Genomic DNA, 19345 nt, shown 5'->3' with positions numbered 1-19345 from the left:
TTTTTCTTTTATTGTAAGTAGCATTCTTTTGACGGCATTAATGTTTTCCTTAAAAACCCTACGCTCTGAATTTGTTGTGAGTGGAGAGGAAGATCAATGCAAAACCCAAAGAGTATAGTCCCAATTTGCTTTGAATATCTTGCTTTTACAGACCATACATGTTGGCCTGTTACGCTAAATTGTTCTGCCTGTGCTTAAGAAGTTGTTGTCTATGAACTTCTTAGAATGTGTGAAGTTATGAGCTTATTTTTCTGGGGCTGTTTTTATGCACGAGGGAGTGTAGTATCTAGAAGCCACTTTTTTTCCCCCCTCAGTTACTGTAAGCACTCAAATGGCACTTAAACTGTAAATCATAATTTCAGTTTCTATATTTCATTTCCTCTTCAGTCTCTTGAGGTAGTGGTTCCAGCACTGCTTCCAGCAGGCAATGCTGTCAGCCCTCAAATTTTGTACTGACCAGTGTGTACCTCTGAACAACGTTGACTTTCTGGTCCGTGAAATAAAAATGACTGTGTATTATGGACTGCTTAAAGCCACTGTTTGGACTGTGGACCACTGTTTGATAGCAGCTGTTTTAGGATGATTATCCAGATATGTGGATTAGACCCTGAATCAAAGGATTGCACTTCCTGTTTAATACACAGTCTAGTGCAAGCAAAAAAAGAATCAGTTCCTATCTTTGGTAGGATAACTGCTTGAAAGGATGCAGTTTTGAAACAGGACTGGGATATCAGGAAATGTTTAGTCTGTATCTGGAAAGGATGTGTTAACTTGAGACATACACAGAGTAGTTTTGTCTCTTTACATGTTTCGGTTTTCACACATCTTAAATAAAAATTAAATAAAAAAGATTCTAATGTTTGTTTCTGTAAGAGGTTTTCAGAAACAGTGCCATGGGCCTGAAAGCAGCATTGCCAACTACATGTCGTCTTTGCCACTTTGCATGTTTGCTGATTTTTCCTCTCTCTTCTGTGGGTTTATGTTTTTACATGGTTTTGGAAAACATGAGCTGGAGTTTGTGTACAGAGTAAATGCCTTGTTCTCCTGGTGGCAGAGGGAGTGAAACTATGTTAAATGCTTCTGAAAGGCGAGTACACTCAAGGGAGCTCTTCCTGTCTGTTTTCAGTAGTGGGAACTTGATTGTAGTTAAAAGATTTTGGCTTTCCCATGGATGAAAATCTCTATCTGGTGGTATGTATTTGTGATTAAGGTTCGTGGCTGTGTAGTGAACCTCCATTCCTCTTTCCCTAGCCTATGATCAGGTAGGTATGCTGTAGCTTTTTTCTCTGCATAGATGGCTTTCAGACAGTAATTTTCTCGGGAGAGTTTTGTTACTATGTGGAACGTTTGGATATTCTTTATGCAGTGAGTGCTTCCCACCTTCCTGATGCTTTTGGCTCATGAGGGTAAATATCAAATGTGGGGGAAAAAAGCAGTGCTGAAAGTGTTTCTTTTCCGTTGCTCCAGACTGCACGAAGGTGTCAGGCGGATGCTTTATTTGTGACTTCTTTTTACTCACCGGCACTCATTTCTGTGTAGCTTCCTTCGTTGCGATTCTTACGTTTTTATGGATTTATTCACAGCAGGGTGGTTTAGGAGAGAAGCAACCAGATGAGTTCTGACCTGAGCTCCTTCAGTGCTTCTGCAGAATCAAAGATCACTCCTTTTTGGTTGTCTTTCTCTTGTATGTTCTTGTGCGTAGAACCTTCAGTTCAGATAGTCTTACTGGTTGCTCCCCAAATATGTTAAAGTAAGCTTTCAAAATCAGTGAAGATACTTCTTTCTAATTTGATTCTGATTTCCGTAAAATCAATTTTGTAATGCTGTATTTACCTCTTTCAGGCTAACTTCACTGTTCCCCACGACCACCTTTGGGAAGGTCTTTTTCTTATGAATTACCGATGAACTAGACTATTTCATTCACTGGATAATAAATCACTGCTGGGATAACTTTAGGAAATAGGGTGGGGGTGACTACCCTATTACCCTCTTAATTCCCATTGGTATTTTCTTTGCCTATGCAGCATGTGGTTAGGGGAGTGCAATTTCCCTGTGAGTTTTAAAATGGAAAATTTGGGGCTTGACATACTTGCACAGGAATTGGGATTTTTTCCTGCCTGCGACACTCTTGGTTGGCATAGTCTGGCTTTTTGGACCTGTCACTGCCTCTGGAAGGCTGGCGACCTTTTGAAATCTTAATACTATAGTTATGGTGTGTTTAACTAAACAGTCCATAAGAGAGCATCACGCTGAATTTTGACCATCTTAAGGTAGGTCATACTTTCAGCTAGCTATTTCATGGCTTTGAAGAGTTTCGCTGTTTCTCATTATATCTGAGTCTGTTTGTATGTGGATGCAATGTTGCTCTGCTTGACAGTAGAAAGCTAGTTGTCATTTAGAAACGAAGGCAGATTTTGGAGGAAAATAGTAGTATAATTGGAACCTCAACCACTTCAAGAATTCTTCTTAGGTAATTTTGATTGAGTGCCCTCTTAATGTTAAAATTGATAGGATGGTTTCATTTATGGAGTAAGGTTCCAAGCATTCGTTTAGTTACAAGTTTAACTTGTTTAGTTACTGTCTTGCTGTGATGGTATTTGCCAGAATGTGCTCCATAACTTGAGCATTTACAAAACTGTTGTTTTGAGCAATGTGACCAAAGCATTGCTACCTGATTTCACAGGAAGATGGATACAGAATGTGGAAGGTCCGTGTTTGTTTGAACAGGCTGCTTAACATGAAAATAAAAATGATGGTTGCTTCTACTGTTTCATTGTTATGCAAATGTTTCTAATAAAATGACAGTTTCTCTAAATCCCATGGTCTTGAGGAAAGCTGTGTAACCAGCTACAGAAGTGAAGTGGCTAATTAAAGTACAATTAGGCACTGGCAGTCCATTGACTGAATACTAGGGAAAACCCCTTTTTTAAGGTAGGTGCAGAGTTGTTAAATACTACTAATTCAGTTGTCTTGAATTCCCCCACTGCTTTCCAACATTGCTATAGAGTTTAGGCCCAGTCTTCTGTGAATAAATGGAGTGGTTTTTATAGCACTTACAGCTTTTTATCTATGGACTTAAGTGCTTTTGAGAGGTGAGGTAAGTGTGTGGGTGTGTGTTTGGGGAAGGGGGGGAGTTGTATTGCGATTTTGTCACCTGATAACTGATAAGTCAATGGCAGAATGTTTTTGTACTCAAGTTAATGGCACATCAGTTTTAACATCAGTGAAGTGACTTTAGGTTTAAAGTTGGGGCAAATTTTTCGCTCTCAAGCTTTAATAAAAAAGACCAATGTGATGCTTTAATAATGTTTGTGGTCTGAAAACTTCAACGCTGCATTTGTGTGTGAAAAACAGCAGAATAAAACAGTGAGTAGCTAGTTCTTACTCTATTAAACTAATCTGAAATTTAAATTGAATTACGACTGTGATAGAATGCGTGATGTATATAATTGCTCTAAATGGTTTGCTGTCGGTCAAATAGGAACAGCTAAGTTTGAGCACGAAATCTCCTTATATTTTCTTAGATTTTAAATCAGAATTGGTTTTGATGGTCAAGTCTATTTTAAGGTGTTGTTTAAAGACAACTGCTCTTTACATCTGTCAGTGATATTACCTGTGTGTATCTAAAAGCATTTTGCGGAAACTTGCTGCAGTTGTTATGGCATATCTTAAAGTAAAAGTGTTAAGAAAATTACATATGCAACACCTTAATAGTGTACTGCACCATGGTCCTGAATTTTTGGATGGCTTTTAGTCATTTGGACTCCTTCCCCTCCCTTTGGAGAACTTGCACCATGTTTTTGTTAAGATTATAATTCAAATGGCAGTTCTTCCTTGCAGTGCAAGTAGTATGCTGTACAGTTTTTTTTAGAGTAGGAGATAATAATTGGCTACCCCTTCTGCTACCAGCAGCAGAAGGAGGAGTGCAAAAACGTAGCGTTTTCCTTCAGGTGGATGGCTTGCGCTTTAGCATTAAACTTTTCGTGTTGAAACTTGTCCTTAGTCGTGCCTGTAATGATAACTGCAGACTGAAACAAGAGCATGTTTTCTGATAAGGATAAAAATGCTTTTGCTTAAACAAAAGTAGTAATAAAAATACTTAAATCAATGTACTTTATATCCTAGTATGAGCCTGTGGATAATGTAAGATGTCTGTGAAATATGAACTGTTTCAGTGCAGCGACTGACTCTGAATATGACCTCAGTATCATCATTTAATTATTATTAACTAGTAGGTGAAAGGCAAGAGGAATCGCCTTAATACAGAGTTCTGCACAGGCCACGGTGTAGTGTCATAAGTACCTAGTGCTCCTGTGGCTTTCCTTTAGTTCTGAAAAGGAAGCAAGAACCTGTTATTTCAGATGTTTTTAAAGAGCAACCCACGCTCCAAGGTCACTCGTCTATATAAACAAAAAGCAGAAACTGTTTTAAGGTTTTTGTGATCTTTTCCAAATCCTGCTGCTACTGTTTGCTACAGATAAAAGGCCTCTTGGTGAAGAATGTGTGATGAACAGAAACTGTTAACGCACAGAGTCTGATGTTTTGCCCTGGTTTCCTGCATGCCTCAGTCATTCAGTTCTTTTACTGCACAGATAGTGCTTTGGTGTCCAGAGAACTTTGGGTTTGTGACTCAATTTTTGGTTTCCATGTTCTACCTAATGGTCATAACTCCAAGTCTTTCTACTCTGCAGTAAATATATTTCAGTTCATGGTTTTACAGCTGTTACAGTTACTCTCAGTTAGTCATCAAATAGCTTTTTGATACTGTTTCCTCAAAGAAAGAACTTCGTTGTCTTAAATTGTTGGAACCGACTTCTTGTTTGTCTTTATTCATTAGTTTGTTATTTGACTTTGAGAAACTGAAGTCACTCGTCTGTGAGAGACTCTAAGGTTCACCGATACTGGAATATGGCGGTTTTCAGCTTCCTAATTTGCAGAGGCTTAAATGTCTTCTGAAGAATGTAGAAACACCTTTTATAGCAAATTTAAACTTACTGACAACAGACTTTTTTTGTAGCATACAGGTTGAAAATTATTGCAGTAGATAGCAGACACAGATGAAACACCTCAGGAAGGGTCTGTTTGCAGTTGTGGAAGCTCTCCCTCCGTCCTGTCTGGAAATCCCCCCAGCAGAAGTGGAGGGGGAGCATATGTTTCTTTTGGCCCACTTGGTGCTGAGACAAGCGGCATGACTTGAATTGACTTTGAACTTGCAGCTCTAGTGGGTGAATTTGTGTTTGTGGGAAGGCAGGCTGGCCGGAGAAGGTGGATCTGGAGGGGAACGGAAGAGGCACACAAGGTTATCATTTTATGCTTTCATGGTTTTTTTCCTCACCCAGCCTTTTAAGCACTTATATTGTGCGCCTGAATGGGGGAGAGAAAAAATAACATTTAAAATCCTTTATTAATTCCTTTCCTTTGGTCTGCTTCCTTGATCTGGGAGTTTTTTATTTGGTTGTTTTTTGTTTTTAGTTTTTTGAGCATTTTTACTCTACAGGAGGTTAGGATGGAGACGTAAAGATGTATGTGCTACATACAGATGGTAATAATTCAGTAAGTGACTAATGAGCAGTACTATGGGGATGGGAGTCTTTTAAACAAAAAAGATACTCAAGAGCAAAGAGCTGAAAGATAGTGTTGGCATTAGAAAGGCTAAAATGACAATGAATAAATTTAGGAAATCAGTATTTTTCCAAGCATTGCAAAAGCAAAACTGTGGAATTTGTTTCTAGAGCATATCTCAAGAGGAACTAGATTTAAGATTAAAGTCCATAAAGAAGAAAGCTTGGATTATATAGTGGAAGATAAAGCGTGTTTCTGCAATGCGGCAGAACTTGAAAGCTCTCTTCTGCTTTATGTCCTTACTGGTTTTCTAGGCAAGAGTTGTCACTGTGCGGTAATCAGAACTTACTCTAAAGAGATTAACCTGTGGCCTCTCAGATCGGTTTTTTTCTGGTCATCCAGCAGTGCAATATGGACAAGAAATGTGGCCAACTTTTCATTAACTAAGTTGTGATCAGTAGTGTGATTACCAAAATTCTTCAGTTGTGTGAATTCATTTGTTATAACTACAAGATTTTTGGTAAGATGTTCTGCTGACGTGTTTCTTATTCTGAACTCAGGCTGTTCATACACAGTGTGTACTAGTGTAAACAGATGTGCCTTAACGTGTTTTGCCTTGAAGTCAATCACCTGAGTAATGTCATGTGAAGGGGAACAGATAAAATCACGCAGGCTCTAGAACAAGTACAGAATGTTTTAGAATTCCAGTATTTGGGAAGGGTGGAGGTTGCTAGAGGAATTGGAAGAAAGAATGCGAAGACGACATCGCCTCAAAAATCATGGGGACATGTAAGTAAGAAGGTGTATGTTGAGGTATTTGCAGGGCAGGTTGCAGTATAGTTGTAGAACCAAAGAGAAAAAATTTGGTGTATTGTATTTGAAATAATGGTGTATTATTTGAAATAAAGTCATAGTGACTAACAAGGTAGGGATGGCAGACTTTGAAGGGCTGGTCTTTAGTGTCCTGATTCTCATAGCTTCAGAAAATCTGTATGATGCCATAGCTGTCCCAGAGTACAGCATGTTCAGTAATTAGCATTTGATGTTTCAGGTTTTTCATGCTCTTTGTGACTGAAATCTCTTACAGCAGTGTGCAAACCTGAGCTAGTATGAGGAAAGGTTGCCTGCAACTTGCACATCATACCAGTACATCTCAAATGTGTGCATATTTTCTTTAAGTGAAAATACTGCTCTTGCTCTGTTGTATCATACTAGTTAATGTTTTCAAAGCAAAATTAATCATGCAATGAAACATAAACAGGGCTGGCTAGTGAAATAGCTTGAGTGTAAATACTTTATTACCAAACAAGCTACATTTATTAGCTCAAAGAGTTGTGAAAGCTGGTGACAAAATACAATACATGGCTACAGATACGGTGAATGTATAGCAGTGCTAGTGGAAGGACTACTCCAGTGCTATTTTGCATGGATAGTTGCTTGAAATCCAGTTCTAGATATATGTAGTATTTAAATATGCATATATGCAGTACTTAAAATACTGATGTTTTAGTTGGTTTTAAAGCATCAGAGAAGGAAGTCAGTAATGTGCTTAAATAGAAACTTCTTGTCAGAAGTGCTCAAACTAGAATTAATAGAAAAGATCTTTTACTTCATTTCCTCAATAAGTTAGGAAGATTTTTTTTGCCTAAAACAAGCAGAATATGAATATGCTGCCTGTCCAGAGGTAGTTTTGATTGTGAATGTATACATACCTAAAGGCAAGTGTTTGGTGTTCCCAGCTTGTGCCAGAAGCAGTGTTTGGAAATACAAGATTGGTCTCCAGCAAAGTCAGATTGTCAACTCCAATGTTGTCAAAGATGTTGAACTATCAGTTTGTTTACTTGCTTCTCAGAAAGGAGGAGGATACATAATAAAGGTGGCACAGGCCTTTTTCAAAGCCCTTAGGTGTGACTAAAGGACAGTGGTGGTGCGGAAGTCAAAGGTGAATATTGAGCAACATAATGGTGGACTTGGAGGAGAAAGGTGTCATTTCCCTGAAAACAGGACTCTTGTTCTAGAGGAGGGAAAAAGCTGCCGTGGAGAAGATGGAGTGATTGAAGTCTTGGTTGTATTTTCTGCTGGAAATTGCAATCCGATTTTGAAGTTTTTGTGCTCTGTTAACAGTGCCTTTACTATCCTAAATTTATTTTTATTATCATAAGTGGGAGCTGCCCTTTCTCAGGACTGAAACATTTTGTTAACCAGTTTGTAGAAATATCTAAAGGCTTGCTTTTGTCACTGAACATGTATAGCATTTGTACTAGTAAGCCTTCTTCAGATATGAAAAACCTAATTTTCCTGGTGAACCCTGCGGCTACGGTATCATGGAGAGACAACCCAATAAGTTGACTTGGGTCATAGCTTTGTATTCAATAGTGTCTTAGCTGTATAATAACCGGTAAGCCTATTTGACAGAGCTGTTCAGCCTGGAGAAGGCTGAGGGGGGGAAATATTAGTATAAATATCTGAAGGGAGGGTGCTTTAAGGAGGATGGGGCCAGACTCTTCTCAGTTGTGCCCCGTAGCAGGAGAAGAGGCAATGGGCACAAACTGAAACGCAGGAAGTTCCGTCTGAACGTAAGGAAAAACTTCTTTACTGTGAGGGTGACTGAGCACTGGGACAGGCTGCTCAGAGAGGCTATGGAGTCTCTATCCTTGGAGATAGTCAAAAGCTGCCTGGATATGTTCCTGGGCAAGGTGCTCTAGGTGACCCTGCTTGAGCAGGGAGTTTGGACTAGATGGTTTCCGGAGGCGCCTTCTGACCTCAAGCCTTCTGTGATTCTATTTTAGTCAAATCCAGCCAATTCTAGTCAGAGCTTAAAAAGGCGTCCTCATTTTCTGTTCTTCAGATTTACTTTAAACTTGTGAACTTTTGTCTTGGCAGCTGTGCAGCTGTTCACCTCTCATCAGGACTTGGATTTGCTCCACGTCAGCACAGCCTTTTTAAAAGCTTCTCTATTGCATCCTTTAACAAACAGCAGTTACTTCTCTCTGCATAGAGAATTACTTGCCCATTCTGCCTGAGAGCTCTCACCCCAGGAATCAAGGCTATTTTAATGGTATTCAGTAATTCATTTTCTTTAATGATTGGCAGGTGCCTTTTGTGTCAGGTTTTATGTCAAGTTTGTAATATTAGTTTAACCGCCCTTCTCCCAAAGTTTTCATTAGTCAGTGAAGTTGTATGCTGACAGATATTCGAACCATGGTATAGAGAATACTGATTTTTTTTATTTGCCTGTAGAAGTTTCTGAGGATAGCCCTGACCCTCCCCTGTCCAACCCTGAGGAATCATGAAATGGTGAAAAACTTATGACTTTATATTCTCCACAGGGCTTCTGGGCTGTGTGGTCCATGGAAGAGCTGGTGGTGTGCTGGAAGGAGGCCATATTCACTGAAATATTTTAGAGTGATCTCTTCTCATGGGGTTCTCCTAATTAACTTAACAAAGATGCCTGTTAGTGCATCTAGTGATAAGGACCTTGCTTTATGTTTGCTTTAGGACCCCACAGGATTCAGGAATACAGAATTGTATTAGAATTCTTAATTGGATACACATCTATGAAATGGTGCTGCCATTACCTCCACAGCAGTGTTGCCGTTTTCATATCAAAATTTGAAATATAGGCTGCCTCTGAAAAGTAAGCTAGTAATCTGAGAAAGCATTACATGCGATGGTCTCTGCATGCAGAGATCACAGTAGAAGAGAAGCTATTTTGAAGAAATGGGAGTAGTAACTGCAAGACCTGGGATTAAACTAAGCAGTTGACAAGAAGGCGGAGTGTGCTGGCTGCTGGAAAATGCAAGGCTTGTTAACTGGGATTGTCTGTTACAAAAGTTAGGTGTATTTCTTGAGTTGTTTGAAAGCGTAGGGACAAAATGGTGAATACAGCATTGTTGGTACATATATCAGTATTGCTGGCTTTTTTTGTTTTGTGTTTATAAGCAGAACATAAGGCAGAAGCTATAGTCAGTCCAGTACAAAATAAGCTCAGTGGAATTCAGGTGTTTTTAAGCACAGATATTAAAGCTTGAGTTAAGAAAAGCTTCTTAAATTGATACATAACATTTGGTGTACGGGGAAGTAGAGTCTGTTTAGTGTTGTGGACAGAGGGATGTTGATGAGTTTATTAGGTTAACTAGGAACAAATTTCAACTTTTTTTTGCATTGAGTCCTTTGTTATATTCTGTCTTCTCTATGGGTCCAATTCTGTTCAACTTAGTGACCCCGATGAAGGGACAGAGTGCACCTTCAGCAAGTTTGCTGATGATACCAAACTGGGAGGAGTGGCTGATACCCCAGAGGGCTGTGCTGCCATTCAGAGGGACCTCAACAGGCTGGAGGGATGGGCAGAGGGAGACTCATGAAGTGCAATAAAGGCAAGTGCAGAGTCCTGCAGCTGGGTAGGAATAACCCCATGCACCAGGACAGGCTGGGGGCTGACGTGCTGGAGAGCAGCTCTGTGGAGAAGGACCTGGGAGTCCTGGTGGACACCAAGCTGACCATGAGTGTGCAATGTGCCCTTGTGGCCGAGAAGGCCAATGGTGTCCTGGGCTGCATTAGGCAGAGCGTTGCCAGCAGGTTGAAGGAGGTGATTCTCCCCCTCTGCTCAGCCCTGCTGAGGCCACACCCAGAGTACTGTGTCCATTTCTGGGCTGTCCAGTATGAGAGAGAGATGGAGCTACTGGAGCAAGTCCAGTGAAGGGCCACTAAGATGATGAAGGGACTGGAGCATCTCTCATATGAGGAAAGGTTGAGAGCTGGGACTCTTCAGCCTGGAGAAGACTGAGGGGGGGAATCTTATCAGTGCATATAAATACCTGAAGGGAGGGTGTTTTAAAGAGGTGGTGCCCAGTGACAGGACGAGAGGCAACAGGCACAAACTGAAACACGGGAAGTTCTGTCTGAACATGAGGAAAAACTTCTTTGCTGTGAGGGTGGCAGAGCACTGGAACAGGTTGCCCGGAGAGGTTGTGGAGTCTCCCTCTTTGGAGATATTCAAAAGCCGTCTGGACATGGTCCTGGGCAAGGTGCTGTAGGTGACCCTGCTTGAGCAGGGAGTTTGGACTAGATGATCTCCAGAGGTCCCTTCCAACCTCAACCATTCTGTGAACAGTGAAACCAACCCGTACAGCAAGATGGTCTAAATTCTGCAATCATGTTAACATTTTCTCTCCAGAAGATGTCACTCCTGGCTATACTAAAAATGCTGCTAGTATTTTCAGGTTTGTTTTTTTTTTTTTTTTTTTTTGGTCTCAGATGTTTGACTCCATGGGTGCCATGAGCTGTCATATTGGAGTGATCTGATTCATGACCTCCTCTCACCCAGTTCTCCCTTTCCTCTTCCCATCTAAGAGAAAAGAGGAGCCTCTGACTTTTAGAATTAGTGCAGTATGGAAGTATACAAGAAATGGATGTTGTAATACAATTACTCTCACCTTATGCAGTCCAGTGCTTGATGTTTGCTCAGCTGAATAATGGCAGTCAGATTGCAGGGAGATAAATTGCTTATGCTTCAGACACCAATATGTGGTGTTTTGAGGAAATGCCAGAACTGCCAAGGCTCTGAATCGAAATATTACGGTACTCTTATTCTGGGGCTTTCTGCAAGCATAGCTGGACATTGCTTTCTTGTTATATATATGATTTTAAACTAACTTTGGTAAGCAGAATCGCTAGAATAATATTAGTGTTATTTAAGAGGAGAGGAGACTAGAATCTTAAGAAGTTAATATTAGATTTGGCTATGAAGTTGATTTTTGTTTACACTGGCGAACATGTTCCCTTCTGTATAAAAGGAAATAGGTTGTTTTTTTCCTTCAAAATACGTGAAAAGCATTGAAGGTTTTGAAATAAAAAATCAAAAAGCATCGGATAATTCCGTCAATTCATCTGACTGTTTTATATGCTTCTCCTGTGTGATTTTCCTAGAGTTTAGTCTTGGTTTGATATTTGATGATATTATCTTCCAACTTCTTTACTGGTGTACTTCAGTTCGGTGTAGGAATTCCAATACCTTAATTTGTTGGAAATATGTTGTGGGGATTATCTGTGTTGTGTATAAAGCAGCTGTTGGAATTCAGTATCTTCTTTGCAGTGAAGAGGTGGCATGTGTAGTAAAAATTAATCATCTCGACATTGAGTTTGGTAGTCTGAGGTTTTTTTTAAGGCATATTTATTAGAATCTAGAGATATTCTGTATTTTATTTTTGTAACCGGGAATGACTTCTCCTTGGGGAGTGAAACACTTTTTTTCTAGCAAATCACGAGAGGTGTGTGGACAGGATCTTACCAGAGACTTGTGTGGACAGTATTTTGCTCTAGAGTTTATAGGGAAAATGTGGGTGGTGTATTATTTTCCTCAAAATGTAGATTTACATTATGTGCAATTCTAATTAGAAGGAAAAAATACAGATGCTGATGGATCTGAAGCTGAGTGTTGGAAACTCTTCCCTTGAAAAAGGAATGGGCAGAATTCAGCTCAAGATGAAACTTCACAGGCGATGCCTCTCAACAGTGAGATCCCTGAGTTGAGCGCATTGGATCAGACTTGTACAGCTAATGTCAATATAAATCGTTGATGGTGTAACATAACCTAACATATAGTGTAGTTTTACAGATTAAGTCTAACAGCAGCACTTGTACAATGATTTGCTTACATTGCCCTTTTTCTGAGCCTGTTACACTGTGATGCTTCCAGTGCTTCTGTTTTATGTATTCGAAATATAATTTGAATTTATTCTCATATTTGGAGTTCAGTTTTGATTGGCAAAAGTCTGAATTTCTGCTGCTAGAACAACTTTGTGACTTCCACAGCATCCTCTACCTTAATCTGCCAATGGCAAGCAAGTTGGAGATACTTAGTTTGTTCAATTGTTGTTGCAAGCTGTTAAGGATCATCGTATAATAAATCCTTTATAAATTATGTTCTGATGATTATGTTCTGACACTTTTGTGGAAAGCAGTTTGTGTTAGCTGCTGTTTATACTTTGGATGTGTCTGCTATCTTATGTAAACCAGAAGTTTCAAATAATAGACATCAATATTAGCCTTCTAGGGTTGTTGTGAGAAAATAAGAAATCAGTGCATTTCAGAGTTTCTGGAACGGTTTTTGGAGTATTGCAACAAGTGTTAAAGACAATATCCTGTCATAGTGAGTAAATGAATTATTGGAAGTTTAAGAGCTATGTTTATTTTGTGTGCATGTATGAATGGCTATATAAATATAGGCATGCTTTACAAAAACTCTAAAACAGCATGAAATTTGTTACTGAAACGTTGACTTGAATCTGCAAGGTGAATGAGATTGCTTGGTGATTGAAAAAAGGAAGGCTGTTGAGAGGGGGAAAAACCGAAAGAAGAGTCCAATTTGAAAGTCCTTTCAGTTTAATTACACCAAAGCTTATATTTAGCTTGTGATTGGAGCCTTCATGCACTGTTTGAGCATAGTAACCACTAGAACCTTTTTCTGCTGTCACTTGTCGGTTATACAGCATTGGTAAGCGATTAAGTGTTATTGCTTAGTCCCAGTGTCTTTCAAAACCATACTGACAGTGAAATAGTTTCTTCCTGGGAGTAAGCTGGCAAATGCCAGCTAGGTAGTTTTCAGAGAAAGTGATGAAATATTAAGATGATGTCATGTGCAGGTTCAGAACATAAAAGCTTTAAGAGGAAAGGGAAGGTATGACAGACTGTTGCTTAAAAAGGAAAAGGTGGAGGCTGTATTAGATGAGGGGTTGTGGTAGGTAGGAATGTGGATTGTTGGCATTTTCAAAGCCTTCAGAATTGCTAGCTGCCCGTATAAAGGAAGCGAAAAGAGCCTTTGTAGAAGAGAGGTGGAGATTTAGATAAACTAACACCTTTCATATAAGCAATTCAGTTTATTATAGGAAGACAGAGATGCAGTTACTATAGTAAAATATAGTTTACTATGAAGAATGAAAGTCAATTCCAAAATCTTGCTTTATGGAGGAAAAGAGAATACTAAAACCAATGCTTTTCGTTAATGAATCCTATTTAAGAAAGGCTGACAACTGAAGCTGCTGGCTAGTTTTGCCAACTGGTAAGGAATTCCACTATTTTTTTCCATGCAGTATTTTTGTATATGTGTATTTTGGAAGGAATATTTTAAGCTTTTGAGTTTTCAAAGCTTTTTCAGATGCAGGCAGTCTTCAAGAGATTTGCACTTCTCCCACTTAATTACTCAAGCAGGCTAACTGGGTAAAAGTGCTTAACGAGAGACGAAGCTAAGCAGATCTTCAGACTTGACTCAAATGGGTGTTGTGTCTTAACAGAGCACCTGCTCTTTGCGCTGAGATATGTAGACTGGTTTACGATCAGGATTTTCTGCCGTACTCAAGGAATGGGCTGAAGCTGTAGAACTTTGTACAGTGTATTTGAAAAGCTGTGAAGTGAAAAGTTAATGTGGGCTCTTTGAGGATTTCTGTAGGCAGCACTATATAAACAGTTGCTGGTTGAAGTTCAAACTGATGTTTTTAGATGGAACATGAATATTTTATCTAAGTCTTTTAAGGAGCTACTCTTCAAGTGCTCTTTTTAATTATAAAACTTGCTTTCTTGTTATCCCCTAAGTTAGCAAGGAAGGAATACAGACTATTAAAAGAACAGTTCCTACTCAACCCTTCCAAAACAACCGGCCCTGCTATCGTTATTCAGTCAGATATTTCACTTGCTGTCCTGTGATCTCTGTGAATAGAGCAGGAAGATATAATGGGAAAGAATACTGTGTGGTTTTTAACTTTCTAGGGGAACAGCAGCCAAACTGGGCTGCATTTCAAGGGAAATCCTATGCTGTTACTAAATCTTAATGCTGAAAAACAGTAGGACAGGGTAGAGACATATGGATACTAATGTACTGGAAAAATAAGTCCTCGAAACTGTGTAGTATTTGCATAATTTCATTACTGCTGATCTGGATAAGAGATTCAGATAGCAGATGGGAGATGATCTGGTTTCTGAGAAGGACTGTCACTTCGCTTCACATCCTGGCTTCATTGTGTGATTTAACAGTTCCCATCTCAAGCTTTTAGGTTTCCTTATCAGTGTCTCTGTAATGTGGGATGAACATGTATGTATTTGTTCTGTGTGCAAATTAAGATCTAGAAAGGGACAGATGCTGTTTGGAGATGCTAAAGCTTAGGGGAGTCATTTCTTTGAGTTTTTAACTTGATTCTTTATGCTTTGTGCTCTAGTGGGGAGGAAAGGTGGCTCCTTCTAGTTCTGTCTCTCTTTTTGGTACAGAAATCTCGCTGATGCAATAGAGAGAACAGAAATCTTGGCAGGGCAGGCAAGGCTAACTATCTTGTTATTATTTTCAGACAACTGATGTCATGCAAATTAAAGTGGCTGCACTTCACTCACGATGGAGGGTTGTATGTAGAACTGCAGATGTGAGACTTGGGTGTGATTTGAGCTGGTCTGGTAGAACAGTATTTCTAGGGAGAGAAAAAGGATACCTGAGACTGTTGCGATTTTAGGAGAAGCATGGTATTAAAGGTAGTGGTGGACCTTGTTTTATTTATTTATTGTGCGAAGTTCATTTGGGGTTGGATGCAGCCAAAGTGGAAGATAGGTTGTTATAACTGGTAACAGTTGTTCAGATTGCTTCAAACTGGCCTCTTTGAAAATGTTGGTGCTAAAGCAGATGATGATGATGACCTAAGCAGAAAACAGAATTATGATCCTCCTTGTCTGAAGCTTTGCTAGTTCTTACTGAATGCTGGTTTTTGTGCTGCTGCCATCACTGAAGCATCTGAGTTCCTTTTAGTAGTGTATTAAGTGACATGGTTAATATCTGTCCAGGGTAGGTGACTGCTTGAGAGACCTAAGCGATTGGCAAAAGGGACTGAATGTTGTCTAATAAAAGTTCATCTTTTCATGGAGATAAATAATATTTTAAACCTACAAGTACGAGAAAGTCGTGGATTCTCAATAACCAAAAAGACCAAACAGTTGTTTCCGTCTTTCGCTAATGCTGACAAAGTAGCTTCTCTATGAAACAGTCACATTTTAAAGTACTTGTTAAAGCTTTCACGCTGTCCAGTCTCTTGAATATTTTGCTTGATGTTTGAAAGCTTATCTTCTCAATTCAGTAGTGAGAATTGTATCTATACCACGAACAAAAGTAGGCGCAGTTTGACATGCAATAAAGTGTAGTTACCACCATGCTGCAAGATGCAGTCAGGTTTTCTGAAGTCAGCACCTGACAGAAAGAAGGCTCTGCAGCCCCAGGGGCTGTGCACGCAGAAGCAGAGGAAGGTCTTGCAGGCTGTGCGGATTCTTACAGCTCGGTTCCACCACCTATGTTGAGCAAACTGCAGCCTTGCACAGCAGCTTTCTAGTAATGACATCTTTTTGCTGTGAGAACAAAGCCACAGTAATTACATAGGCTTTTCCTCACTCTATCTACAGGCAGATCTTGAGATGGGAAAATTCCTTAACTAACAAATGCCCAGATAAAACGTTGAACTAGTTTTACCCGATTCGCCGTTTCCCAAAGCGGAAACAAGGCGGGAGACAAATGTACCGCCGAGGCCGGAGAAGCGCCCCTCGCTGCAGCGCTTCCCGCCCGGGGCGCGGGGCTGCCGGGGGCGGGGGGGGCAGAGCAGCGGCGCGAGCCCCGTGCAAGGCCCAGGCGGAGGAGGAGCGCGGCCTCTGAGGGGACGCGAGCTGCCCCGAGCCGAGGGCCCAGGCGCTGCCACGCGCATGGGCGCTGGAGCGCGGGGGGGGGGGGGGAGAGGGGGGGAAGGCCGGGCCCCGCCGCCTCCCGGGGGCGCCCGGTCACGGCCCCGCCGCCCCGCGCTCAACCGGCGGCGCCGGCAGACGCGCTCCTCCATATTGTCGCGGCCGGCTTGTCGGGGAACGCGCCCGGCGGGGCTGCGCGAGCCAGGCCGCGGCTGCTCCGGCGGCCCCGGCGGCGCCTCAGCGCGCGCAGCGGCCCCCGTCGCCGCCGGGCCCTGTGGCGGGAGCGGCCCCGCCGCTGGGAGGAGCCGACCCGCGGGGCGCCGCGCGCGCCGCCGCGTCACGTGGGCCCGCGAGCCCCCCGCGCGCGCTCCGCCGCCGCGAGCACCTGGCGGGCGGCGGCAGGGCGCGAGGCGAGGCCGGGCGGCGGCGCTGCCCGCCTCCCGCCGGGCGGCGGCACCGCGCTGGGCGCGAGCTCGAGGCGCGGTGGGGGCCTGCCCTTAGGCCTGCCCTTAGGCCTGCCCTGCGTTTCTGCCCGCAGATGGCTCAGTGCGTGACCAGGGTGGAGCTGTCCGTGTCCTGCGAAAACCTCCTCGACAAAGACGTCGGCTCGAAATCCGATCCGCTCTGCGTCTTGCTGCAGGATGTGGGAGGTGGTCAGTGGGCCGAGGTAAAAGTGGTTTGTTATCCCTGGTTTTGCAATGCCACGGGCAAAAATCGAGTTTTCCAGAACAAGTGTAAAAACTGCTAGGTGTTGCTCTTCCTAAGAGTTGCATAATACATTTAATTGTTACATTAGCATTCAGCGAATAGTTCCTGATTTTCATGCCTCAGATATGAGGTGGGGCTTGAGTTACGTGTTCGTTGGCTTTAGTTGTCTGCGTATTGCCTCAGGGATACAAGGAGGACATTACTTTGCCTGTTACGACCTGACCTAGACCTATACCCTTTCCTTTTCTGCAGAGCATGCAATTTGGCCTCTTCTTTCTTTTTTCTTTAATTTTTTATCTTCAGAATTTCCCCATGCCACAACACGTTTGCTGTTTGATGCAGTTTGGGTTTTTGGAGAGCCTTTGGTAAGCAGGATGGCATCAGCTTGGTTTTTTGATCGTATAAAGCCTACAGGCTGCGTTTGCATACCACAGTCACTGCCTGCCAAAGAAAAGACCAAGGAAATGGAGATGAAGAGTTTTATGGAAGAAAGTGTGACTCTTGTTCGTATTATCTAACAGCTTTTCCCCTGTGTTTGTACAGTTAGATCGAACGGAGAGGATAAAGAACTGTCAAAAACCGGAATTCTCTAAGAAGCTAGTTGTCGACTACTACTTTGAGAAAGTGCAGAAGCTGAAATTTGGCGTGTATGATATTGATAACAAGTCCTTTGATTTAAATGATGATGATTACCTTGGAGGGATTGAGTGCACGCTGGGACAGGTACATGTAGAAATGTGTCAAGTGATCTACAAAGTAGAGATGACTGTTGGCTTTATTATGACAAATGGGAGGAAAGACTGGTATAGTGGAGGCTTTGACACATTAAAATTTGAAAATGTTTTGTTTGTTACACTTATTTAACAATTTGTTTATGCTGCTAGTGGATGTAGGTAGAAAAGCTGTTACGTTGAGCTCAAGTTTCTACTTGATTTTGGGAACATGAATCAAGAAGCACATGCAGTTCCGGTGCAGGGCCTGGAAAACACTGGAAAAATTTCTTGCAGAGATCAGAAAATATGTATGATTTGCAATTAATTGCATAAAATGGGAAGTTCTTCTAGCACTGAAGGGAGCCTGGAAGTAAGGAATGCATGGTGCTTGGAGAGCTCTACTAGAGCTGTTGTGTGTTCAGTGTCCTTTGTGCAAAAAGATGATCAGACAGTAAATTTAGGGAAATAAGACTCTTTGAGATTCTGTATTTATTTCCTGAAGAGGTGTTTGTGTAACGAGGTAGGAGAAGAAAGGTAGAGTTCAGGATACTAAAAAGAAGACTTGATAAAATAAAGTCTTTTCTGATTTTTAGTAGTCTTTGGTTACTTATAGTGAAAATGGCTTTTTTTCTTATGGGGGAAGCAAAAATAGGAGACTGAAGTTAAGTTTGGAGACTTGTTAGTGGGTACTATTTTGTGGATATTGAGAGAAAATAACTTTCAAGCTGCATAAACATTTCAAGAACACAAATTCTGATGGCTATCACTTTTGAAAATGAATTTAAATCCTTTTAGATCTTCTAGGAGAGTTTGAAAATTTTACTCTTGAAGTATAACTGTTTGCTTTTTATCTAACCTGACATATTTATTTTTTGTCTTTTAACCTCAGGTTGTGTCCAGCTCAGTGTTCACCCGACCCTTGGAACTGAAGAAGGGAAAACCAGCAGGAAAAGGCACTATTACGGTAGGTGAGCTGTTTTTCCATATTGATATTGTCTGGGACAGTGGTTTAGTTTTAGTGTGTTTTCAAAAGCTACGCTTGTAGCATACAGGAAAGTTAGATTCTTGTAACTGTACACAGAGCTTCTTTCATGCACTAAGCATGTTCAGAGCTCTGGGTTTTTTTTTGTTTTAACTTGTTTTAAAATTTTTATGGCACAGATTTCAGCAGAGGAGATTAAAGATGCTAGAACTGTGTATTTGGAAATTGAAGCTCGAAACTTGGACAAAAAGGTATTGATTTTTTAAATGATACTGCATGCTTCTGCAAGTGTTGACTATATTTACAATTAGTGCCTTTCAGCCAGGAATCTCACTGTATTTGCCAATGTTCAATTAAGCTATGTAATCCGCTTGTGAAAAAAGGCTCATTACGTTTCGTTACTCGTAACCAAGAGGACTGGAGACATAATCTTGCACTGAAAAATATGGTGTCAACCTGGAAACATAACCACTGTATTATGTTTTGGGAGATTATTTTTTTCTTTAGAATTTTCTATATATTTGTTTGATTAAGTAATTGTCTCCAAGGAATATTTTAGCTGTGCAGTGAACTGGGCTTTCTATAATGTTATATAAGGAAGAAAAGGGTGAGATGCTATATTGATGTTATTTGAAGTCAAGGACTGATTCAGGGACCGATTCAGGGTATCAGTGACCTC

At 41.1% G+C, this 19345-nt stretch overlaps 1 protein-coding gene across 9 annotated transcripts in view; it reads left to right on the top strand.

Annotated features, from left to right (window-relative positions):
- RBM12 (RNA binding motif protein 12) overlaps nucleotides 1–19345 on the top strand; it is a 46436-nt gene that overhangs the window by 13752 nt on the left and 13339 nt on the right. For 7 of the 9 annotated variants that reach the window (XM_064521317.1, XM_064521318.1, XM_064521322.1 and 4 more), the window contains 4 exons: nucleotides 16802–16930; nucleotides 17515–17694; nucleotides 18574–18648; nucleotides 18846–18917. In XM_064521317.1, the coding sequence (XP_064377387.1) occupies nucleotides 16802–16930; nucleotides 17515–17694; nucleotides 18574–18648; nucleotides 18846–18917 (456 nt within the window). The remainder of the gene's footprint in view (nucleotides 1–16801; nucleotides 16931–17514; nucleotides 17695–18573; nucleotides 18649–18845; nucleotides 18918–19345) is intronic. The other 2 variants (XM_064521325.1, XM_064521324.1) reach the window with 1 other exon arrangement.

Source organism: Dromaius novaehollandiae, chromosome 16 (assembly GCF_036370855.1).
Source record: "Dromaius novaehollandiae isolate bDroNov1 chromosome 16, bDroNov1.hap1, whole genome shotgun sequence".
Classification (NCBI taxonomy): domain Eukaryota; kingdom Metazoa; phylum Chordata; class Aves; order Casuariiformes; family Dromaiidae; genus Dromaius; species Dromaius novaehollandiae.
The sequence above is the reverse complement of the archived record's forward strand: the minus strand, read 5'-3'. Positions and strand labels throughout refer to the sequence as shown.